General features: G+C 35.8%; 1 protein-coding gene across 3 annotated transcripts in view; it reads right to left on the bottom strand.

Annotated features, from left to right (window-relative positions):
- CWF19L2 (CWF19 like cell cycle control factor 2) overlaps positions 1-26,590 on the bottom strand; it is a 200,925-nt gene that overhangs the window by 80,187 nt on the left and 94,148 nt on the right. For all 3 annotated transcript variants that reach the window (XM_033413428.2, XM_033413430.2, XM_033413429.2), the window contains exons 11-12: positions 12,882-12,998; positions 10,967-11,104 (exon numbers count right to left, since the gene is read on the bottom strand). In XM_033413428.2, the coding sequence (XP_033269319.2) occupies positions 10,967-11,104; positions 12,882-12,998 (255 nt within the window). The remainder of the gene's footprint in view (positions 1-10,966; positions 11,105-12,881; positions 12,999-26,590) is intronic.

The following is a 26,590-nucleotide window of genomic DNA, read 5'->3' as shown; positions in this document are numbered from 1 at the left end:
GACCAACATTTTCCTCCACCCCTCATCACTTGGCAACCACCATTCTACTTTTTATTTCTAGGAGTTTGATGTTTTTAGATTCCACACGCATGTGAGATCATACAAATTGTCTTTCTCTGTCTGACTTATTTCAGTTAGCATAATGCCTTCAAGGTTCACCCACACTGGTGCAAATGGCAGGATCTTCTCTTCTTTTTTTCTTTTTTTAATGTCTAATATTCTTGTGTATGTGTGTGTGTGTGTGTGTGTGTGTGTGTGTGTGTATCTCACATTTTCTTTATCCATTCATCCATCAATGGACACTTAGCATGTTTCCAAGTCACGGTTTTGGTGAATAATGCTGCAATGAACATCGGGGTGCAAGTGTCTTTAAGATAGTGACTTCATCTTCTTTGGCTATATACCCAGAAGTGGAATTGCTGAATCATATGGTAGTTCTATTTTTAATTTTTTGAGGACCATCCATACTATTTTTCCACAATGGCTGTACCAACAATTTACATTCACACTAACAATGCACCAGGGTTCCTTCTTTTCTCCACATCCTCATCAGCATTTGTTGTTTCTTCACTTTTTGATAACATGATTCAAACAAGTGTAAGATATCTCATTGTGGTTTTTGATTTGCATTTCACTGAAGATTAGTGACACTGAGCATCTTTACATGTATTTGTTGGACATCTGCATGTCCTCTTTAGAAAACTTTGCCTATTAAAGTCTTCTGTCCATTTGAAATCAGATTTTTTTTTTTTTTTTGCTATTTAGTTATATATGAGTTATATTGAGGGATTTTTTTGCTATTATTTTGGACATTAACCCCTTATCAGAGAAATGGTTTGCAAATATTTTATCCCATTCTGTAGGTTGCCTTTTCATACGCTTTTTAGTTTGATGTAGTCCCACTTGTCAATTTTTGGTTTTCTTCCTTGTGTTTTTGGTGTCATATCCAAAAAAAAATCATTGCCCAGACCAATGTCATGGCATTTTCCGCCCTACGTTTTCTCCTAAGAATTTTAGTTTTAGGTCTTACATTTAAGTCTTTAATCTATTTTAAGTTAATTTTTGTGAGAAGTGTTAAGAAAGATGTTCAATTTCATTATTTTGCATGTGAATATCCAGTTTTCCAAACATCCTTTATTGAAAAGATTATCCTTTCCCCATTAAGTATTCTTGGCTCCATTGTCAAATACTAGTTGACCATACATACATGCAGAGGTTTATTTCTAGGTGCTCAATTCTGTCCCAATGGTCTATGTGTCTGTTTTTATGCCAGTACCATACTGTTTTGATTACTACAGCTTTGTAATATAGTTTGAAATCAGGAAGTGTAATGCCTCTAAGCTTTCTTCTCTCTCAAGATTTCTTTGGCTATTTGGAATCTTTTGCAGTTCCATACAAACTTTAGAATTTTTACTTTTTCTGTAAAAAATGACAATGGAATTTTGATAGAGACTGAACTGAATGTATAGATGGTTTTGGTTAGTATGGAAATTTTTATAGTATTAACTCTTCTGTCCATGTACACAGGATAGCTTTTCATTTATTTCTGTCTTCAATTTCTTTCCCCAATGTATTATAGCTTTCAGTATACAGATCTTTCACCTCCTTGATTAAATTTATTCCTAAGTATTTTATTGTTCTTCATGCTACTGTAATGGGATTGTTTTATTTCTTTTTCAGATAGGTCATTCCTAGTGTATACAAATGTAATTGACTTTGGTGTGTTGAGTTTGTATCCTGAGATTTTACTGAATCATTTATTAGTTCTAACAGTTTTTGGTAGATTCTTTAAGATTTTCTATATAGAAAATCATATCAGCATTCTCAGTGTGGATTCCTTTTATTTCTTTTTCTTGCCTAACTGTTCTGGCTAGCACATCCACTACTATCCTGAATAGGAGTGATGAAAGCAGATACCCTTGTCTCATTTCTAATCTTAGAGTGAATGCTTCCAACTTTTCACTGTTAAGTATTATGTTAGCTGTGGATTTCACATATATGATCTTTATTGTGTTGAGGTATGTTCCATCTATATTCAATTTCTTGAAAGTTTTTATCATGAAAGGATGTTGAATTTTTAAAACCTTTTTTTCTGATAGCTTGTTATTAGTGTACAGAAATGCAACTAATTTTTGTATATTGATTTTGTATCCTGAAACTTTACTGAATTCGTTGATTAGTTCTAACAGTTTTTTGATGGAATAAAAAAATCAGTTTTCTATATATAATATCACGTCACTTGCAAATAGAGACAGTCTTACCTCCCTTTCCTTTTTGGTCCTTGGCTTTTCTTTGGTGGGAAGTTTCTGATTATTGAAAACAAATTTCCTTACTTATTACTGATCTGTTCAGATTTTCTTTTTCTTCATGATTCAGACATGGTAGGTTGTATCTTTCTAGGAATTCATCCATAACACCTAAGTTGTCCAATTTGTTAGCATATAATTGTTCATAGTAGTCTCTTATGATCTTTGCACTTCTGTGGTATCAGTTGTAATATCTCCTCTTTCATTTATAATTTTAGTTCAGTCCTCTCTTTTTTTCTTTGTAAGTCTAGCTAAAGGCTTGTCAATTTTATCTTTTCAAAAACCCAACTCTTAGTTTTGTTGATCTTTTCTGTTGTGCTTATATTTCCTAGTTCATTTATTTCTGTTCTAATCTTTGTTTATCTTCTTCCTTCTGCTAACTTTAGGCTTAGCTTATTCTTTTTTTTTTTTTTTTTAGCTCCTTAAGGTATAAAGTTAGGTTCTTTATTTGTTACCTTCTTTTCTTCTAAATGTAGGTGTTTAGCATTATAAACTTAGCGTCTTAGCACTGCTTTGTTGCATTCCATAAGTTTTGGTATGTTGTATTTCGATTTTCATTTTTTAATATATTTTTTATTTCCCTTTTGATTTCATCTTTGGCCTATTGTTTGTTCAGGAGTGTGTTATTTAATTAAGCCTTATTTTGTGACCTAACATATAATCTATCCTGGAGAATGTTCCATGTGAACTTGAGAAGAAATGTCCTTATATAATAATAAAGGACTCAACTCATCAAGAGGAAATGCTAATTGCTAACATATATGCACCCAACTTCCTAGCACCTAAATATTGGGTTGGCCAAAAAGTTTGTTTGGGTTTTCTGTACAAGCTTACAGAAAAACCCGAACAAACTTTTTGGCCAACCCAATATATTAACCAAATACAGATCTGGAGAGAGTGATAGATAGTAACACAGTAATACTAGAAGACTTCAATATCTCGCTTTCATCAATGGTCAGATCATCTAAATAGAAAGGCAATAAAGAAACACTGGGCTAGAACTAAACTTTAGGCCAGATGGACCTTACAGATATGTACAGAACATTTCACCCAACAGCAACACAGAAGAATTCTTTTTCTTTGACTTTAGAGTTTTATTATATTGTTATCTTGGAGATGACTGGTTCAGGTTGAAATTTTGGGGTAACCTATTAGCTTCATGAACTTGGATGTTTAACTCTCTCCCTAAGTTAGGGAAGTTCTCAGCCATTATTTCTTTAATTAAGCTTTCTACCTCTTTCTCTCTCTCTTCTCCTTTGGGACTCCAATGATGCATAGATTGTTTTTGTTAGTGGTGTACTGTAAGACCCACTGGCTTTCTTCATTCCTTTTCATTCTTTTCCTTTTTGCTTCTCTGACTGGATAATTTCAAATGATCTGTCTTCAAGCTCTTCTGCTTGGTCTAGTCGGTTGTTGAAGATCTCTACTGAATTATTTGGTTCAGTCACTGTATTCTTCAGCTCCAAAATTTGCTGGGTTCTTTTTTGTTTTCTATTTCTTAGTTGAACTTTCTATTTTGTTCTTATATTGTTTTCCTGATATTGTTAAATTGCTTATCCAGTTCTCTTACAGCTCTCTGAGCATCTTTAGAGAAATTATTTTGAATTCTTTGCCAGATATTTCCTGTATCTCCTTTTTGGGGAAGCCACTTACTGGAGATTTACTATATTCCTTTGGTGGAGTCTCTTTCACTGATTCTTCATGATCACTGTAGCCTTGCACAGATATCTGAGCAACTGAAGAAGCAGGTACCTCTTCCAGACTTTATGGAATGACTTTACTAAGGGAAAATGTTCACTTGTGGGTGGGGCAAGGGCATGTGGTGGCACTGGGTTCAGGGGAGTACAGTGCCTTGTCAGCTCAAGTCACTGCGGTCTGCAGCATCAAAAACTGTGTGGTCCTTGGTAGGTACTGCAGGGGGTCCACAAATGCTGTAAGAGCTGTTGGGGTCTTCAGCAGCTAGGGACCAGGGCAAGTAGCAGTAGTGGCTGGAGCCAGAGGTGTAAAGACACTCAGATGCAGGAGCCAGCTGCAGGTGCTTGTATAGTGAATGGCAGAGGCTGGTTGCAATCACACATATAGTGGTGGGGGCCAGGGTAGGCAGCAAAGGCCAGAGTATACTATGGGTGCACTGACAGCTGTGGGAGTCTCAACCATCAGCATTCACTACCATGGCTATTGGGTCTTGCCACAGGCACATGGAAGTGGAGGTGTGCCTGTGCACAGCTAGTGGGCTAGCTGCAGGTGAGCACAGTGATATAGGCCAGTGACAGAAAAGAGAGACTGATCCAGGCCCAGAAGTACCTGCAGGGACCCTAGGTGTTGGCATGCTCTTCTGTAGCTACACAGTCTCCCCCAGGGCATGCACATGGCAGTGGAGGCTGGGAAAAGGTGTCAGGTTGGCAGTGCGCAAGTACACATCTGGAAGGGCTAGCCCTGAGCACACACATGGTCGTGGGGGTCAGCCATAGCGGTCTAGGCTGTCATGTTGTACTCCTGCAGCTGCAGAGGCCTAGGCTGGCTGCAAGGGCAGTTCTCAGGCTCCAGGAGGTGGGTAGGGAACAGGAAGGGACTCGGTCAGCTGGCATCAGCAAATGAAAATACCTAGGTGGTGAAAGCTGGTGAAATCTGCAAGTGTTTCACAGCAGCTGTGTTGGCCATTAGTTTCTTCAGTAGCAAATGTTTTGACTGTCTACAGAGTAAATCACTGGGAAACATGATCACTCCTGCCTAGTATGCTCTGATTTTCTTCCTTGTTCCTAGCTTCTCTATATATCTCAGCTTTTCTGATCTCTAGGCAGGGTGAAACTGAGTGGTACCTTCATGTGGTGCCACAAAACACTGGGGAAAGCTGGTCACTCACCCACTCTTCTTTTCCCTGCAAGGGGAACTCTTTTCACCTGGGGAAATCTCTCTTGGCATTGAGCAATACCAGCTTGGGCGACAGGATGATCCAGGCAAAGAGAAGCAGTCTTCCTTCCCTTTCTGTGCAGTCATTCTCAAGTTTTTTGTTCCACTACGTTGCTGAAGTTTCTTAAGTAGACTCTAGAGCTCTCCCAGATCTGTTTCCACTCACGGATAGCTACCTAACCATTGATCTTTCAGGAGCTCTCCCAGATCTGTTTTCACTCACAGATAGCTACCTAACCATTGATCTTTCAGGGATGACAGAGGGTGGGGTCTCTTACTCAGCCATTTTGGTGACATCCCACTGTATCTTTTATAATGTTCTAGCTTAGTAAACTTAAATTTTAAAAAGTTAAAGACTCAAAATGTTCCCAGAAACCGATCAAATATCTTCAATCACAATTACTGCCAAATCAATTAATAAGTAAAAACAATCCTTTACAATACAAATACTAAAAGACCTCTAATATACAAATGAAACAAAAGAAAAAATATTATAAATTTGTATTCTTAAAGCAATAACCAATAGTGGTGAAATATGCAAAACACAGAACAAGTCATGATTATTGTCTCATAATTCAATAAAACTAAGCCTCTTGAAACATGTTATAAGGAAAATACACAAATGCCCTGACATGTTTTATTTTAAATTTATAACCATAAACCTTAGATGGACCTTCAGCACTGCCTGAGATTCCTACTTTATTTCATTCACTGGTTTTCTCAAAAACCATTTCACACTTTCTTCTCAAACCTCTAATACCCTTCTTCATCATCAATCTCAGCTGATACCTGAGTCCTTTCACTAAACTAACAGAGGCAATAAGAGGAAAACTAGGTCATTTTTCTACTACCACATTTACAGACCTACCTGTATCTGTGCCTCTCCTACTGATGGACAGTAACCAGCTCCTTTCTAAAGATATCTCTCCACTAACTATTCTCACATTCACTCTTGAACACATTATAATCAGGCTTTTCTCCTTAGAAGACCAAGGAAATCACACTTATGAAAGTCACCAGGGGAATTCCCTTGGCGGTCCAGTGGTTAGGACTTGGGGCTTTCACTGCTGGGGACCAGGTTCAATCCCTGGTTGGGGAACAGATCCCACAAGCTGCATGGCACGGCCAAAAAAAAAAAAAAGTCACCAGAAACCTCCCCAATGCCAAATCAATGGTCACTTTTCCATCTTTGAAGATCTTACTCTATCTCTCAGAAACAGCTGACACAGTTATTCACAACCTCCTTCTTGTCTTCTCTGGTTTCTGAAACACTACACCCTAAGTTTTCCTTCTGGCTTTTCCTCGCTGGCTGTACTTTCTCAATCTCATTTGTTGAATCTATTTTGTCTTCTTTCAGACAGTGCTCAGTTCAGTCTTCAGACTCTCCTCATTAATCACTTCTTAACTCCCATGGCTTTAAGTACATTTAAATGTTAACAGCATCTAAGTCTATATGGGAGAACCAACATATACCCAGAGATCCATGGGCAGTCACTCCACACTACCACGTGAATGGCTAATGGGCATACTTCACATGTCCATAAACAGCATTCTTCATCTCCCACCTCCTGAAAAATTGTCCCACTGCAAAGTTTTTCTATTTCAATAAATGGCACCAGCATTGCCCCAAATCTTAATATTTCTCACCAGTTTACCACCTTAACCCAAGGCACTATCTGAATTAATTAAATACCCTCCTAAATATTCTCCCTGCTTCCACTCTTGCCTATCTACATTACCTTCTCAAAAGAGCCACCAGAAAAGTCTTTTAAAACATAAACCAGCAGTTTCCAGACTGGCATTTCAGAGGCTGAGAAGTCACCACCCTATCACACCAACAAGTACAAAGCTGAACAAACTGAAAAATTGACAGCTCTTTTTAGATCCATCATGAAAGTGACTGCCCCCAAAAATGGAGAGACAGTCGGGTGGATACAAAGAATCATAATTTATATGCGCAGAAACCAGTGGTTCTGTGAGAACCAGTGCCAGGGTAGGAAAACCTAAACTGTAATTGATAAGTTGCAGGAGGCTCAGTGTGGACAAATTTAAGAGTTAAAATTCCTAGGGGAATCCAGTCATGGGGGGGGCCCTCAAACTTTTGTGAATTTTACCTCTTGGAGCTCTACCAGGTACTCAGACTAAAGATCAGGAAAAAAATCCCCTATGACTTTCAACAGGGGGAAGGTAAAAGGAAACATTTTGAAATATACCAGGGCATTCTGTTTTACTTAACAAGGCCTGCCCCTTCATAGAAACTATTGTGCCAGAGTTTTACCTGCTGGGGTTTTGTCAGAGCCTAACCTACCTGAAGGAAGGGAAACATCCAACTCCATCCCCCCTTCTAGCCATTCTATCCCAACTAAGTGGAAAAAAAACTGAGAAGTACTGGTGAAATTCACAGTCCAGGGGCATAGGGTCACAAAGAACAGATGGATAATGTAAGCAGAGAGATGAAAATTCTAAGAAATAACCAAAACGAAATGCTAGAGATCAAAATCACTATAACAGAAATGACAAATGCCTTTGATAGATTCATTAGTGATTGGACAAGGCTGAGGAAAAAATCTCTGAGCTTGAGGATATGACAACAGAAACTTCCACAACTGAAAAGCAAAGAGAACAAAGACCAAAAAACAAACAAATAAAAAAACAACAAACAGAAGAGAATATACAAGAGCTATGAGACAACTACCAAACACAAATGAGGTCATGACACTGTCCTACTAAAAACTTTCAAATGGTTTCTCATCATTTAAAACAAAAATAAAAGCTCTACACCATGGCGTGAAAGATCCAACATGATCTGACCATTTCATCTTCTACATGTCTTTCCATTTCTCCCTCTATTCACAGTCACGTGTGATCTTGCTGTCTTTTAATGCTTGTCAAGTTTGTCTCTTCTTCAGATCCTCTGCATTTGTTGTTTCTTCTGCATGAATAGTCTTCTCCCAGATATTCACAGATCACTCCCTCACTTTGTTCAGAAGGTTGCTGAAACATCATCTCCAGGGAAAGGCCCTCCTTCAGCATTCTATTGAAAATAACATCTTATCTTCTTCTAGTTTGTTTTACTCCCTACAAAAATATTTTCTATTTTGTGATATATTAGTGTTATGTAATTTTTATATCATGTATTTGTTCACTTTCTGTCTCATCCACTAGAAATATAAGCTCCTCAAGAGGGCGAACTTTACTACTTTGCTACACCCAGCACCTTAAATGGTATCCAGCATAAATTAGGTGCCCAATAAACAACTTTTTAATTGATAAATTATTTATTTTTATATTAATTTAAAAAATAAGTTTTTAATGAGGTTTTTAAATCTTATGGATAAACATGAATGGATTATGATAAAATTATTAAAACTATATTTAATTCAGACTTCCAAATAAAATGATCTTTCCCGTTTCATTTTTTTTTCAATATCTTTATTGGAGTATAATTGCTTTACATGGTGTGTTAGTTTCTGCTGTATAACAAAGTGAGTCAGCTATACGTATACATATATCCCCATATCCCCTCCCTCTTGCGTCTCCCTTCCACCCTCCCTATCCCACCCCTCTAGGTGGTCACAAACCACCGAGCTGATCTCCCTGTTCTATGCGGCTGCTTCCCATTAGCTATCTATTTTACGTTTGGTAGTGTATATATGTCCATGCCACTCTCTCACTTTGTCACAGCTTACACTTCCTCCTCCACGTGTCCTCAAGTCCATTCTCTACATCTGCATCTTTATTCCTATCCTGCCCCTGTTTTTCTTCAGAAATATATATATTTTTTAGATTCCATATATATGTATTAGCATACGGTATTTGTTTTTCTCTTTCTGACTTACTTCACTCTGTAGGACAGTCTCTAGATCCATCCACCTCACTACAAATAACTCAATTTCATTTCTTTTTATGGCTGAGTAACATTCCATTGTATGTATGTGCCACATCTTCTTTATCCATTCATCTGTTGATGTACACTTAAGTTGCTTCCATGTCCTGCCTATTGTAAATAGAGCTGCAGTGAACATTGTGGTACGTGACTCTTTTTGAATTATGCTTTTCTCAGGGTATATGTCCAGTAGTGGGATTGCTGGGTTATACAGTAGGTCTATTTTTAGTTTTTTAAGGAACCTCCATACTGTTCTCCATAGTGGCTGTATCAATTTACATTCCCACCAACAGTGCAAGAGGGTTTCCTTTTCTCCACACCTTCTCCTGCATTTATTGTTTGTAGATTTTTTGATGATGGCCATTCTAATCCGTGTGACGTGATACCTCATTGTAGTTTTGATTTGCATTTCTCTAATGATTAGTGATGTTGAGCATCCTTTCGTGTGTTTGTTGGCAATCTGTATGTATTCTTTGGAGAAATGTCTATTTAGGTATTCTGCCCAGTTTTGCACTGGGTTGTTTGTTTTTTTGATATTGAGCTGCGTGAGCTGCTTGTAAATTTTGGAGATTAATCCTTTGTCAGCTGCTTCATTTGCAAATTTTCTCCCATTCTGAGGGTTGTCTTTTGGTCTTGTTTATGGTTTCCTTTGCTGTGCAAAAGCTTTTAAGTTTCATTAGGTCCCACTGCCCCATTTCTGAGAAGGAAATTTTCATAAAAATATGTTCTTCTTTCTGCAGTGAATTTCCAGACCCTAGAATATTTCTAGTATTCCCCCCAAATAAAAAGTAAAATTATCCTAATGGGCTAAAGTTAAGATCCCATACAATTTTTTAATCATTTCTGTTTAACCCAAGTTTGTTTTACTCTCTGTGATATACACATACACACACTTGATACCTTGGTTACCTGTATTCTAGTTTTCATTAAGTTAATTTTTTCACCAGGTAATATATTCACATAGTTAAAAGAAAAAGTCTAATAAGGTATACAGTAAAAAGGCTCCCTCCTGTCCTTCAGATCCCTAGGTTCAAATTCCCATCGTAAGCAAGGAAGGGTAATTTGTTCTGTCAAGTGCCAGACAGTAAATATTTTCAGTTCTGTGGGCTGTACAGTCTCTGTCTCAGCTATTCAGCTCAGTTGTTATAAAGCAAAAACAGCCTTAGACTACAGGTAAACAAAGGTGCATAGTTGTATTCCAATAAAACTTTATTTGTAAATATAGGCAGTGAGCTGAATCTTTCCAGTGGGGTCAAACCCTAACTTTACATATGTCTCTTTCATTATAAGTGTTAATGGTAATGTTTGAAGGGACTGCAATGGAAGGGTTTGCAACAAAGAATGCTATTTTGAAATAAAAAAATTCATCCTACTACCCATGAAACATTGATATACATTTAAAAACATACAAAATTTTCATATAAACAGACTTAAGATTTTTCCAAGATGCCTTCTTTATGATATATATTACTCCAAATTATATATACCTTGTGGCATAATTATGAAGAACTAGTGTAACATCAAGATAAAACAGACTGGTCACCTAACTAGCAGCACACTGTCGACATTAAAGTCTGGCCCCAAACATTCCCTTAAATGGTAGATCAAATATATAGTTAACATTTTCATGGAATACATTAAAAAGTTAACCCAGAATTCTTATTTAAAAAAAACCTGAATACCAAAAGTATACTCCCCAATCAAATCAATTCTAAAATGCACATTTCCAATATGTCTTACAAAGGATTTAATTTAATAAAACAAATCATGATTATAAAGAACTAGCTGTGTCTGAAAAGTAAATCATTGTAGACTGAGTAACCAGCTTACCAAAATTCAAAGGTATCCTAGGAATATATCTTACCTTAGATGTCATTTTCATAAAATGTTTGTTTTGATTTTCTGCTGTTCCCATCTTTTCGTTCTTGACTAAGTCACTTAGGCTTAGAGTATCATCATCATGAAAGTATCCGACCCTTTCTTTTTCCTCATAGGTTGAAACCTATGACAAAATGAACATTATTAGTTTAGTGAAAACATAAGTCTCTGAAGTATTTTAATGAATTATCTATAAATCTGATACTAAAAATCCCTCTTTGTATCATAATCTTTCTTTCCAGTATATCCCTATTCTGTCTGACTCCACGTGGAAAAATTTCCATTAGAATAACACTCTCTACCTCTTCTGTGCCTTTACTTTTTCCTCTTCCCCAAGGATGGAAGCATGACAGTATCTGATTTCTGAGTTTTAAGGAAAGGACAGAATTGTTTTATGGCTTCTTCTCTCCTCTATGCTCTTCCCCTCCTTGTAGTAAAAATTCCCTACCACTGTGAAGGGAAGTCATTAGTTACCCAGAGATCAAGTAAGCATATCAAGAACAAAAGTGAAGTATTAGCAAACCTACTTTAAACAGCTCTATCAGAAAAAAAGCTGATATTCTGATTCTCATCTAAATCAATTCTGGGTTTTCCTGTCAGTTGATTCCATACCTACACGTGGAAAAGAAAAGTGCTATGTACTGTCTACCAACCAAATCAAATCTCTTCAACACTGTTCTCACATTCCCTTATCCAAATAAAACCCGGTCTTCAACTTCTTTAGAACCACGTTCCCAATATTTTTTCCCCACATTACTACTCCTGTCTTCACAAGCTTAAATCTCACATTCCAAGACTTCAATCACTCTCTGGATCCAAACCCCTTTCTGTTCCTCTTATCCTTTCACTACACTCAGAAAACAAACCTCAATCCTGAATGAATGTGTCTATCCTCTTTACTCCTATACCTAGACTACTCAGTAGTAAGCAATTCAAAAGAGTATTCAATGCCATCTGGCAATGCATCTATGAATCCCTAGCCAGTTCTGTCATTTCATACAATTCAAACCTTTACTATTCTTCTCCCACATCTCCCTTTCAAACCCCTAATACGTCCCATTTCTTTAGGAGAGGTATCCATCCCATTTCTATTTGCTGAACAAATCAATTACTAGCTCTAGCAGCACAGGCACTCAACAGGCAGATAATAAACATTTGATAGAAGAATTCTAAATGAACAAATCTTCTGTGGACCCAATTACCACTTATAAGATCTTTCAAATTTAAAACAAAAAATCTAACTTGGGAAAACTGAATATGTTGTTTTTTCCATTTTAAGAGCCTCAAGGTAGTGCTAAAAATTAACTGCTGCAGCTAGAAGATGGAAAAGAAAATTAAGGTTTACAAAGGATCTAACACAGGTCTATAGCACCAAGGTTTTCCCTAAGAGTTATGATAAGTATGTAAAAAGAAGCTAGAAACAATGTCAAAGAAATATACACTAAAGTTAAAACTGCCTTCAAAATTCAATGTTCACAATTATTTGAAAACTGTTGTTGAATTAGAATTCATTTTGTAAAAGGCAGAGGATCATAACTAAAATAAAAGTAAGAACATGATTTACTACCTTCTAATGTTTGCATTATTAAGCAACATTTCAGAAAATATTTTGAAATAAAGTTGACCCTTGAACAATGCGAAGGTTAGGGGCAGTGACCCCCATGGTGTTGAAAATCTGACTATAACTTTAGAGTCGGCCCTCGATATCTATAGTTCCATATTCACAGATTCAAACCACCACAGACTGTGCAGTACTATAGTATGTAATTTATTGAAAACATTCTGTGTATAAGTAGACCTTTGCAGTTCAAACCCATGTTGTTAAAGGGTCAACTGTAGTCTGATACAAAGGGAAAAAGTGAATTAGGAATTAATAAACAAAAGACATATGTTAAACATACAATCAGTCTCTTCCTTCTTCCTCCTTTAGATTCCAGATGTTTTCGTGGTGTGTTCACAGGCCAGACTCTTCCAGAATGATCTGTTCTGACAAGGATCACTTCTTCCTGATCTTCATTCTGTGGAAAGATTTAGAGATAACAATTGTAATTATTGAGAAGAGTCTTGAAACCTTTTGTTTAATAGCCAAAAGAGCATAAAAATGATTCTAGTTTTCACATAATATTACGGATTATCTTAAGCCTCATGGACTTTCACTATCCACTATAATGTAAAGTGACCATAATCTTTTCATGGAAAAGTTGAAGAAAAATATCTAAAGCTTATTTACTTTTTTAAAATAATTACAAAAGGAAACTTCAAATATAGTTTTCCTCTAAACAATATTAAAAGATGACAAAGCACCAATATTCAAACAGGCATTGTATGAGAATGCCCATCACGTATGGAGCAGATGTCATATTTAATGAATGTTTCTTCAATTTAAAGATCCTGGCTTGCCTGCAAGATGGCAGAGCAGAAGGACATAGGCTCAACCCTTGTTATAGAAACACCAAAATCACAAGTAACTGAACAACCATCGACAAAAACACTGCTGAAACCTACCAAAAAAGACAAAAAAGATGCCACAAAGAGATGGTAGGAGGTGTGTAACTGTGATAAAATCAAATCCCATAACTGCCGGGTGGGCAACCCACAAGCTGGAAAATAATTATACCACCAAAGTTCTCCCACAGGAGTGAAAGTCCTTAGCCGCATGTCAGGCTTCCCAGCCTGCAGATCTGGCAACAGGAGGAGGAGCCCCCAGAGAATCTGGCTTTGAAGGCCAGAGGGGTTTGATCAGAGGAATTCCACAGTACTGGGGAAAACAGAAACTCCACTCTTAAAGGGCACAGACAGGGTCTCATGTGCAATGGGACCCAGGTAACAAAACAGCGAGCTCATAGAGACTGGGTCAGACTTACCTGTTAGTATTGAAGGGTCTCCTGCGAAGGCAGGGGATGGCTGTGGCACACTGAGGGGACAGAGACGCCGGCAGGGGCAGCTCTGGCCAGTACTCATTAGTGTGAGCCCCCATGGAGGCTGCCATGTCATCCCCCCCACCCCCGCAGACATAACCCCATCCAAATGCCTGTATGATACAGTGCTGGGACACCTCAGGCCAAACAACCAGCTGGGTGGAAACACAGCCCCACCCATCAGAAGACAGGCTGCTTAAAGTCTTCCTGAGCATGACCCAGCACAGCAGATGGACAAGACCCAGCTCTACCCACCATCAGGTAGGAAAAAGTCACTCCTAGTAGGAGGTGTATACAAGCCTCTAAGATAAACTCATCCAGCAGAGGTCAGACAGCAGAAGCAAGAAGAATTACAGTGCTACAGCCTGTAGAATGGGAACCACGAACACAGAAAGTTAGACAAGATGAGACAACAGAAGAATATGTCACAGATGAAGGAATAAGATAAAACCCCAGAAGAAAAACTAAGTAAAGGGAGACAGGCAATCTACTGGAAAAAGAATTCAGAGAAATGATACTGAAGATGCTCCAAGATCTCAGAAAACCAATGAAGGCACAGAGTGAGAAAATACAAGAAATTTTTTTTAAAGACCTGGAAAAACTAAAAAGCAAACAGAGGTGAATAATATAATAACTGAAATGAAAAATACACTAGAAGGAATCAACAGCAGAATAAATGAGGCAGAAAAACAAGTGAACTGGAAGACAGAATGGTGGAAATCACCGCCAGGGAACAGAATAAAAAAAAAAATTAAACGAAATGACGACAGTCTGAGAGACCTCTAGGGTAACATTAGATGCAGCAATATTCTTATTATAGGGGTCCCAGAAGGAGAAGACAGGGAGATAGGACCTGAGAAAATATTTGAAGATATGATACATGAAAACTTCCCTAACATGAGAAAGGAAACAGTAACCCAAGTCCAGGAGATGGAGAGAGTCCCAGACAAGATAAAGCCAAGTAGGAGCATGCTGAGACACACAGTAATCACACTAACAAAAATTAAATACAAAGAACAAAATGTTAAAAGCAACAAGGGAAAAGCAATAATTAACATACAAAGGAATGCCCAAAAGGTTATCAGCTGGTTTCTCAGCAGAAACTCTGCAGGCCAGAGGGGACTGGCACTATATATTTAAAGCGATGAAAGAGAAGAACCTACAAACAAAAATACGCTATCCAGCAAGGCTCTCTTTCAGCTTCAGCAAAAAAATCAAAAGCATTACAGACAAGCAAAAGCTAAGAGAATTCAGCAACACCAGAATACCTTTGAACAAATGCTAAAGGAAATTCTCTAAGCAGAAAAGGCCACTAATAGAAACAAGAAAATTATGAATGAAAAAGCTCACCAGTAAAGGCAAACATAAAGTAAAGGTAGGAAATCATCTGCACACAAATATGATATCAAAACCAGCAATTGTGAGAAGAGGACAGCACAAATGCCGGATACTGGAAATGCATTTGAAATTAAAAGACCAGCAACATAAAACAATCTTGTTATATACAGACTGCTATATCAGATCCTCAAGGTAACTGCAAAATGAAAATCTACAATAGATATACTCACAAAAAAGAAAAAGGAATCCAAAAACAACAATAAAGTTACTCAGTAAATGACAAGAGAAGAAAACAAAAGAGGAATGGTTAAAAAAAAAAAAAAGACCTACAAAAACAAATCCGAATCAATTAAGAAAATGGCAATAGGAACACATATATCAATGATTACCTTAAATGTTAATGGATTAAATGCTCCAGTCAAGAAACACAGACTGGCTGAACGGATACAAAAACAAGACCCATATGTATGCTGCCTACAAGAGACCCACTACAGATTGAAACTAAGAGGATGGAAAAAGGTATTCCATGAAAATGGAAATCAAAATAAAGTTGGAGTAGCAATACTCATATCAGACAAAATAGACTAAAATAAAGATTGTTAAAGGAGACAAAAAACACTACATAATGATCAAGGGATCATTCCAGGAAGATATAACAACTGTAAGTATATATGCATCTAACACAGGAGCACCCCAATATATAAGGCAAATACTTGCAACTATAAAAGGAAAAACTGACATTAACTCAACAACAGTGGGAGACTTTATCACCCCACTTACATCAATGAACAGATCATCCAGACAGCAGATCAATAAAGAAACACAAGCCTTACATGACACATTAGACTAGATACACTTAATTGATATTTAAAAAGCATTCCATCCAAAGGCAGCAGAATACACTTTTTTCTCAAGAGCACATGAAGCATTCTCCAGGATTGACAATATGCTAGATCACAAAGTGAGCCTTGGTAAATTTATGAAACCTGAAATCATATCAAGCATCTTTTCTGACTACAATGCTATGAGATTAGAAATCAATTACAAGAAAAAAAACTGTAAAAAGCACAAACACATGGAGGCTAAACAATATGCTATTAAACAATCAATGGATCACTGAAGAAGTCAAAGAGGAAACCAAAAAATACCTAGAGATAAATGAAAATGAAAGCACAACGATCCAAAATCTATGGGATTCAGCAAAACCAGTTCTAACAGGGAGGTTTATAGCAATACAATGTTACCTCAGGAAACAAGAAAACTCACAAATAAACAACCTAACCTTATACCTAAAGCAACTAGAGAAAGAAGAACAAACAAAACACAAAGTTAGTAGAAAAAAAGAAACTGTAAAGATCAGAGCAGAAATAAATGAAATACAAATGAAGAAAACAATAGAAAATATCAATGAAACTAAAAGCTGGTTCTTTGAAAGGATAAGCAAAATTGATAAACCTTTAGTCAGACTCATCAAGAAAAAAAGGAAGAGGGCTCAAATCAATAAAATTAGAAATGAAAAAGGAGAAGTTACAACAGAACACAGAAATACAAAGTATCAAAAGAGATCAAATGATCTTTTATAAATGATCTCTTTTACAAATGATCATAATTGATTATACAAGCAACTATCTGCCAATAAAATGGACAACCTAGAAGAAATAGACAAATTCTTAGAAAGTTACAATCTCCCAAGTCTGAACCAGGAAGAAACAGGAAATATGAACAGACCAATCACAAGTACTGAAATTTAAATTATGATGAAAAAATCTTCCAAAAAAGTCCAGGACCACTTCACAGGAGAATTCTATCAAATATTTAGAGAAGAGTTAACATCTATCCTTCTCAAACTATTCCAAAAAACTGCACAAGAAATAGTCCCAAACTAATTCTATGAGGCCACCATAACCCTGATACCAAAATGACACTAAGATACCACAAATAAGAAAATTTCAGGCCAATATCGCTCATGAACAAAGGCACAAAAATCCTCAAACAAAATACTAGCAAACCGAATCCAATAATGCAGTAAAAGGATCATATACCATGATCAGTGTTGTAAGAATTTTTCAATATTTACAAATCAAACAGTGTGATACCTCACATTGGCAAATTAAAGAATAAAAAATGTATGATCTTCTCAATAGATGCAGGAAAAGGTTTTGGCAAAATTCAACACCTATTTATGATAACAATTCTCCAGAAAGTGGTTACAGAGGTAACATACCTCAACATAATAAAAGCAATTTATGACAAACCTACAGCCAACATCATACTGAAGAGTGAAAAGCTGAAACCATTTCCTCTAAGATCAGGAACAAGACAAGGATGTCCACTTTCACCCCTTTTATTCAACATAGCTTTGGAAATCCTAGCCATGGCATTCTGAGAAGCAAAAGAAATAAAGGGAATATAAATTGGAAAAGATGAAGTAAAACTGTCACTGTTTGCAGATGACATGATACTACAGATAGAATATCCAACAGATAAGTAACAGAAAACTACTAGAGCTCATCAATGAATTCAGTAAAGTTGCTGGATAAAAAAAGAATACACAGAAATTTTTGTACCTCTATACACTAACAATGAAAGATCAGAAAAACAAAGTAAAGAATCAATGCCTTTTACCATCATATCAAAAAGAATAAAATATCTAAAAATAAACCTACCTAATGAGAAAAAACACCAGTACTTTGAAAACTATAAGACGATGATAAAAGAAAATCAAAGATGACACAAACAGATGGAAAGACATACCATATTCCTGGATTGTAAGAATCAATATTGTCAAAATGACAATACTACCCAAGGCCATCTACAGATTCAATGCAATTCCTATCAAATTACCAATGGCTTTTTTTTAGAACTAAAACAAAAAACTCTTCAATTTGGATAGAGACAAAAATGACCCTGAATAGCCAAAGAAATCTTAAGAAGGAAAAACAGAGCTGGCAGAATCAAGCTCCCTGACTTCAGACTACACTACAAAGCTATAGTCATCAAAACAATATGGTATTACCATAAAAAACAGAAATATAGATCAATGGAAGAGGATAGAAAGCCCAGAATAAACCCACATACCTATGGTCAATTAATCTAACAAAGGAGGCACTACTATACAATGGAGGAAAGACAATCTCTTCAATAAATATTGCTGAAAAAACTGGACAGCTACTATTGAAAAAAAATCAAAATGCTTTAAAGACATACATATAAAACCAGATAATATAAAACTCTTAGAGGAAAACACAGGCAGAACATTCTTTGACATAAATCAAGGTACTATCTTTCCGAGGCTGTTTCCTAGAGTAATGGAAATACAAACAAAAATAAACAAATGAGATCAAATTAAACTTAAAAGCTTTTAAACAGCAGCAAAGGAAACCATGAACAAAACGAAAAGACAACCCACAGAATGGGAGAAAATATTTGCAATCAGTGAGACCAACAAAGGAATAGTCTCCAAAACTGACAAACAGCCATGCAGTTCAATATCAAAAAAACAAACAATCCAATCAAAAAATGAACAGGAGAACTAAACAGACATTCCTCAAAAAAAGACATACAGAGGGCTGAGAGACACATGAAAAGATGATCAACATCACTAATTATTAGAGAAATGCAAATCAAAACAAAGAGAAATAACCTCATACCAGTCAGAATGGCGATCATCAAAAAATCTACAAATAAGAAATGCTGGAGAGGATGTGAAGAAAAGGGAACCCTCCTACACTGTTGGTGGGAATGTAAATTGGTGCAGCCACTACGGAAAACAGTGTGCAGGTTCCTTAAATAACTAAAATTAGAACTACCATATGACCCAGCAATCCCACTCCTGGACATATACCCAATGAAAACCATAATTCAAAAAGATACATGCACCCCAATGTTCACTGAAGCACTATTTATGGTAGCCAACACATAGAAGCAACCTAAATGTCCATCGACAGAGGAATGGATAAAGAAGATGTGGTACATATATATATTGGAATATTACTCAACCATTAAAAAGAATGAAATAATGCCAATTGCAGCAACATGGATGGACCTGGAGACTATGATACCTAAGTAACTGAAACAGAGAAAGACAAATATCATATGATATCATTTATATGTGGAATCTATAATAAAAAATGATACAAATGAACTTACTTACAGAACATCAACAGACTCACAGACTTAGAGAACAAACTTATGCTTACCAGAGGGGATGGGTGGGGACAGATTGCGAGTTTGTGATTGACATGTACACACTACTATATTAACATGTACACACTACTATATTTAAAACAGATAACCACCAAGAACCTACTATATAGCATATGGAACTCTTCTAAATATAATGTAATAACCTAATAGGGAAATGAATTTGAAAAAGAAGAGATACATGTATATGTATAACTGAATCACTTTGCTGTACACATGAAACTAACACAACATTTTAAATTAACTATGCTGCAATAAAAATTAAAAATAAAAAAAAATAAAGAATGCAAATTCTGACTTAGCAGGAAGGGGCTGAGATTCCACATTCTGTCCCCTTCATACCTTTAGTGATTTATACTGATATATAAAATTATATATGGTTAAAGTATAAAAAAAATAAATATCCTACTAAACTTGAAAGCAATTAGATGACAAAATGAACTTGCTAAGTTAGCTACTACAATGATATTCCACACAACTTCTATTTGTTCCATTAAGAGCCCTCAAATATTTTTCACTTCTCTGACTCTTAAGAAGAAGTTATATCCCACTTACTTTCAATACATAATCTTCTTCCTATGAACCTTTAGTCAAACAGACAACTGGTACCATATAGAATAAAGAAAACTGTATTCTATAATGAAAACAGAATTTTATTGAAAGCATTTTAATAAAGAATCGCATAAAGAATATTAGATAACTACTTCATTAAAAACTGATCTGAAACAAGACCAAGCAAATTATTCACATTTCAGGTTACTTCTCCAATCAGAATTAATTATTTAAAATGCATTTCAATTCCATTTAATAGAGGTTTAGTTCCTCTGTTGAAATGAAATAAAAAAGTGCATACAAATTACTGATCTTACATTCACACACAATACGAAGTGATTATTATCAGTACTTTTTTTTTCAATTAATCAATTAGCATTAATTAATAAAGCCATATTTTAAAGGGTATCTACTTACTCTCTTATATTGCAGATGAAGGAGCAAGATAAAAACCTACAAGAACAACTAAATTAAAAGGAGGTAAGCAATCTACCTGAAACAGATTTCTGAGTAATGATACTAAAGATGACCCAAAAATCTCAGAAAAAGAATAGAGACATGGGTTGAGAAGATACAAGTCTAACAAAAACCCACAAGAAATAAAGAACAAACAGATGAAAAAGACAATAACTGAAATGAAAAATACATTTGAAGGAATCAAAAGCCAAGTAACTGAGGCAAAAGAAAGGATAAGGGACCTGGAAGACAAAATGGTGGAAATCACTGCCTTAGAAGAGAATGAAAAAAAACAAATGAAATGAGATCAGTCTCAGAGACTTCTGCAACAACATTAAATGAAACAACATTCGAATTATAAGGATTCCAAAAGAAGAAGAAAAACAGAAAGGGCCTGAGAAAATATTTGAAGAGATCATAGTCAAAAACTTCCCTCCATGGGAAAGGAAATACTCATCCAAGTCCAGGAAATGCAGAATCCCATACAGGATAAACCAAAGGAGGAACAGGCTGAGACACATACTAACCAAACTAACAAAAATTAAATACAAAGAAAAAATATTAAAAGCTGCAATGAAAAAGCAACAAATAACACACAGGGGAATTTAAGGTTATCAGCTGATTTTTCAGCAGAAACTCTGCAGGACACAAGGGAGTAGCAGGATATATTGAAAATGATGAAAGGGAACAACAAAGACTATTCTACACAGCAAGGCTCTCATTCAGATTTGATGGAGAAATCAAAAGCTTTACAGACAAGCAAAAACTAAGAGAATTCAGCACCACCAAACCAGCTTTACAACACATGTTAAAGGAACAACAAATGCTATTCTAGGCAAGAAACAAAAGGGAAGAGAACAAAAGAGGAAGGGAAAAAAAGATCTACAAAAACAAACCCAAAACAATTAACAAAATGGTAATAATAACATAAATATTGATAATTATCTTAAATGTAAACATATTAAATGCTCCAACTAAAAGACACAGACTGGTTGAATGGATACAAAAACATGACCCTTATATATGCTGTCTACAAGAGACCCACTCCAGCCCTAGAGACACATTCAGAATGAAAGTGAGGGGATGAAAAAAGATATTCCATGCAAATGGAAATCAAAAGAAAGCTGGAGTAGCAATACTCATATCAGACAAAACAGACTACAAAATAAAGACTGTTACAAGAGACAAGGAAGGAAACTACATAATGATTAAGGGATAAATCCAAGAATATATAACAATTGTAAACTTTTATGAACCCAACATAGGAGCACCTCAATACATAAGCAAAATGTTAATGGCCATAAAAGGGAAAATCAACACTAACAATAATAGTGGGGGTCCTCTAATGCTCCACTGACACCAATGGACAGATCATCCAGACAGAAAACTAATAAGGAAACACAACCCTTAAATAACACATTAGACCAGATAAACTTAATTGATACTTATAGGACATTCCATTCGAAAGCAGCAGAATACACTTTCTTCTCAAGTGCACATGGAACATAATCCAGGATAAATCACATCTTGGGTCACAAATCAAGCCATGGTAAATTTAAGAAAAGGAATCATATCAAGCACGTTTTCCTCCCATAACACTATGAGATAAGAAATCAATTACATGAAAAAACTGTAAAAAGCACAAACACATGGAGGCTAAACAGTATGCTACTAAATAACCAATGAATCACTGAAGAATTCAAAGAGGAAATCAAAAAATACCTAGAAACATGTGACAATGAAAACAATGCCCCAAAACCTATGGGATACAGCAATAGCAGTGTTAACAGGGAAGCTTATAGCAATACAATCTTACCTCAAGAAACAAGGAAAATCTCAAATATACAACTGAACCTTATATCTAAAGCAAATAGAGAAAGAAAAACAAAACACGAAGTTAGTAGAAGGAAAGAAGCTATAAAATCAGAACAGAAATAAATGCAATAGAAATGAAGAAAACAACACCAAAGATCAATAAAACTAAAAGCTGGTTCTTTGAGAAGATAAAAAAATTGATAAACCTTTAAGCAGTCTCTTCAATAAAGAACAGGACAAGACTCAAATCAATAAAATTAGAAATGAAAAAGGAGAAGTAACACTGACACCACAGAAATACAAAGTATGGTAAGACACTACAACAAGCAACTACTACAACACCAATAAAATAAAATGGACAACCTGGAATAAATAGACAAATTCTTAGAAAGCACAACCTTACAGACTAAACCAGGAAGAAATAGAAAATATAAACAGACCAATGACAAGTGATGGAATTGAAACTGTGATTAAAAATCTTCCAACAGAAGTCCAGGACCAAATGGCTTCACAGGCAAATTCTACCAAATATTTGGAGAAGAGCTGACACCTATCCTTCTCAAACTCTTCCAAAAAACTGCAGAGGAAGGAACACTCCAAAACTCATTCTAAGAGGCTACCATCACCCTGATACCAAAATCAAACAAAGATATCACAAAATAAGCAAATTAAAGACCAATATCACTGATGAATATAGACACAAAAATACTCAACAAAATACTACCAAACAGAATCCAACAACACATTAAAAGGATCATACACAAATCGAGTAGGATTTGTCCCAAGGATGCAAGGATTCTTTAGTATATGCAAGTCAATTAATGTGATACACCATATTAACAAATTGAAGAATAAAAGCCATGTTATTATCTCAATAGATGCAGGAATAGCTTTTGACAAAATTCAACAACCATTTATAAAAACTATCCAGAAAGTGGGCATAGAAGGAACCTCCCTCAAAATAATAAAGGCCATATACAACAAACCCACAGCAAACATCATTCTCAATGATGAAAAACTAAAAGCATTTCCTCTAAGATTAGGAAAAAGACAAGGATGTCAACTCTTGCCACTTTTATTCAACATAGTTTTGGAAGTACTAGCCATGGCAATCAGAGAAATTAAAGAAATAAAAGGAATCCAAATCGGAAAAAAAGAAGTAAAACTGTCACTGTTTGCAGATGACATGGTACTCTATATACAGAATCCTAAAGATGCTACCAGAAAACTACTGGAGCTCATCAATGAATCTGGTAAAGTTGCAGAATACAAAATAATACACAGAAATCTCTTGCATTCCTATACACACAACGAAAGATCAGAAAGAGAAATTAAAGAAACAATTCCATATCCCACTGCATTAAAATGAATAAAATACCTAGAAATAAACCTACCTAAGAAGGCAAAGACCTGTACTCATAAAACTATAAGACACTGATGAAAGAAATCAAAGATGACACAAACAGATGGAGAGATATACCATGTTCTTGGATTGGAAGAATCAATATTGCCAAAATGACTGTACAGCCCAAAGTAATCTACACATTCAATGCAATCCCTATCAAATTACCAATAGCATTTTTCACAGAATTAGAACAAAAAATTTTACAATTTGTATGGAAACACAAAAGGCCCTAAATAGCCAAAGCAATCTTGACAAAGAAAAATGGAGCTGGAGGAATCAGGTTCCCTGACTTCAGACTATCATACAAAGGCACATTAATCAAGACAGTATAGCACTGGCACAAAAAGAGAAATACAGTTCAGTGCAACAGGATAGAAAGCCCAGAGATAAACCCACACCTATGGACACCTAAACTATGAAAAAGGAGGCAACAATACATAATGGAAAAAAGACAGTCTCTTCAATAAGTGGTGCTAGGAAAACTGGACAACTACATGTAAAAGAATGAAATTACAACATTCTCTACCATCATACACAAGAATAAACTCAAAACGGATTAAAGACATAAATGTAAGGTCAGACACTATATAACTCTTTGAGGAAAACATAGGGAAAACACTCTTTGACATAAATCACAGCAATATTTTTTTGACCCACCTCCTAGACTAATGCAATAAAAACTAAATTAAACAAATGGGATCTAATTAAACTTGAAAGCCTTTGAAAAGCAGAAGAAACCATAAACAAGATGAAAAGATAAACCTCAGAATGGGACAAAATATTTGCAAACAACGAGTAATCTCCAAAATATACAAATAGCTCATGCAGCTCAATATCAGAAAAACAAATAACCCAATCAAAAAATGGGCAGAATATCTAAATAGACATTTCCCCAAAGAAGACATACAGATGGCCAAAAAGCACATAAAAAGATGCTCAGCATCATTATTATTCGAGAAATGCAAATCAAAACTCCAATGAGTTATCACCTCACACTGGTCAGATGGCCATCATCAAAAAATCTACAAACAATAAATGCTGCAGAGGCTGTGGAGAAAAGGGAATCCTCCTACACTGTTGGTGAGAATGTAAACTGGTGCAGCCACTATGGAAAACAGTATGGAGGTTCCTTATAAAACTAAAAATAGAACTACCATATGACCCAGCAATCCCACTCCTGGGCATATACCCAATGAAAACCATAATTCAAAAAGATACATGCACCCCAATGTTCACTGAAGCAGTATTTACAGTTGCCAAGACATGGAAGCAACCTAAATGTCCATCAACAGAGGAATGGATAAAGAACATGTGGTACATATATACAATGGAGTACTACTCAGCAATAAAAAAGAACAAAATAATGCCATTTACAGCAAAATGGATGGACCTAGAGATTGTCACACTGAGTGAAGTCAGACAGAACCATACGATATCACTTATTTGTGAAATCTAAAAAAAAAAAAAAGTTACAAATGAACTTATTTACAAAACATAAGTAGAATCACGTATGTAGAAAAGAAACCTATGATTACTGAAGGGGAAAGGTGGGGAGGGAGGAATAAATTAGCAGGTTGGAATTAACATATACACAGTATTATATATAAGATAGATAACTCATAAGAACCTGCTGTATAGCACAGGGAAGTCTATTCAATACTGTGTAATGGCCAATAGAGGAAAGGAATCTAAAAAAAAAAAAAAGTGGATATGTGTATGTATAACTGAATCACTTTGCTGTACACCTGAAACTAACACAACATTGTAAATCAACTATACTCCAATAAAAATTAAAAGAAAAAAAAAAACAGTCTGGTATACACATAGTCTGAAAATTACCGCATTATGTAATAGTAAACTCACAATAAGAATCAGATTGACAGTGTTAAAAGTCAATAATCAATAATAGTGAAAATGCTATTTGAAATACTTTAAATCACCAGTCAAGTACCTAGCTTTATGTACAAAATGCCATTAACTAATTAACTATTAGTTAATGTTTTTCTATGGCCTTTTAAGGCCCTCAGTTAATTCCTCAATTTCTTTCCAGAGAATGACTATGTAACCCTCCCCACTCAAGTGCCCCACTCAACCCTCCCCACTCAAGGGAGTATAATAATGTACTTCCCTTCTTTGCCAGCAATGCAAACAAAACTTAAAAGATACTGCATCATTATAGAGCAGCTATTTAATTGTTTACTGCAAATGAGCTGAATTTCCTGTACTATTAAAAAGAAAAAAAGTATAGGGCTGAATTCCATTAGGTTTAATGACCCATGATGTAACTCCATTGAAGGATTATTAACAAGGTAGAAATGATAGAAGGGCAGATCAGGATCTAATACATTAAAGAATTAGGACTAGATTTGTCCTGATATAGAACTGCAATCTTCCAAAACTCAATGGCTCTCATCACTCATAGTCCATGCACAAGTTAGATGGAAATACTATATAGCTGAGTTGTTTAAATAAGGAATCTACAGTACTGGAAAGGCCAGTCTAGAGGATTTCAAAGTTCATGGGCCATTTTTAAGATTTACAATAGAAAACTATGGGGAGGGCTCCAATCAAGATGGGGGAATAAAGGACATGGAGCTCATCTACTCTCACTAATACATCAAAACTACATCCACATGTGGAACAATTCATGCAGTGTACCTGCTGAAAGCTGGCAGAAGATCCCAGACATCCAAAATTGCAAGAAAGATTATCACATAACTGAGTAGGATGAAAGAAATAAGAAAAGGAATCTGGACGGGACCTGTGCCCCAGGAGGGAGCTATGAAACAGGAAAGGTTTCTGCACCCTGGAAAGCCCCCTCACAGGTAGGGTGATCAGCCAGGACAGAAAGGGAGCTTCAGAGGCTCAGAGGAGAGTGAAGCAGCTGGTCTGTGGAAGGCAGACAGAGAGAGATGAACCAGCA

Source organism: Orcinus orca, chromosome 8 (genome assembly GCF_937001465.1).
Source record: "Orcinus orca chromosome 8, mOrcOrc1.1, whole genome shotgun sequence".
Taxonomy (NCBI): Eukaryota; Metazoa; Chordata; class Mammalia; order Artiodactyla; family Delphinidae; genus Orcinus; species Orcinus orca.
This window is presented reverse-complemented; position numbering and strand designations above follow the sequence as displayed.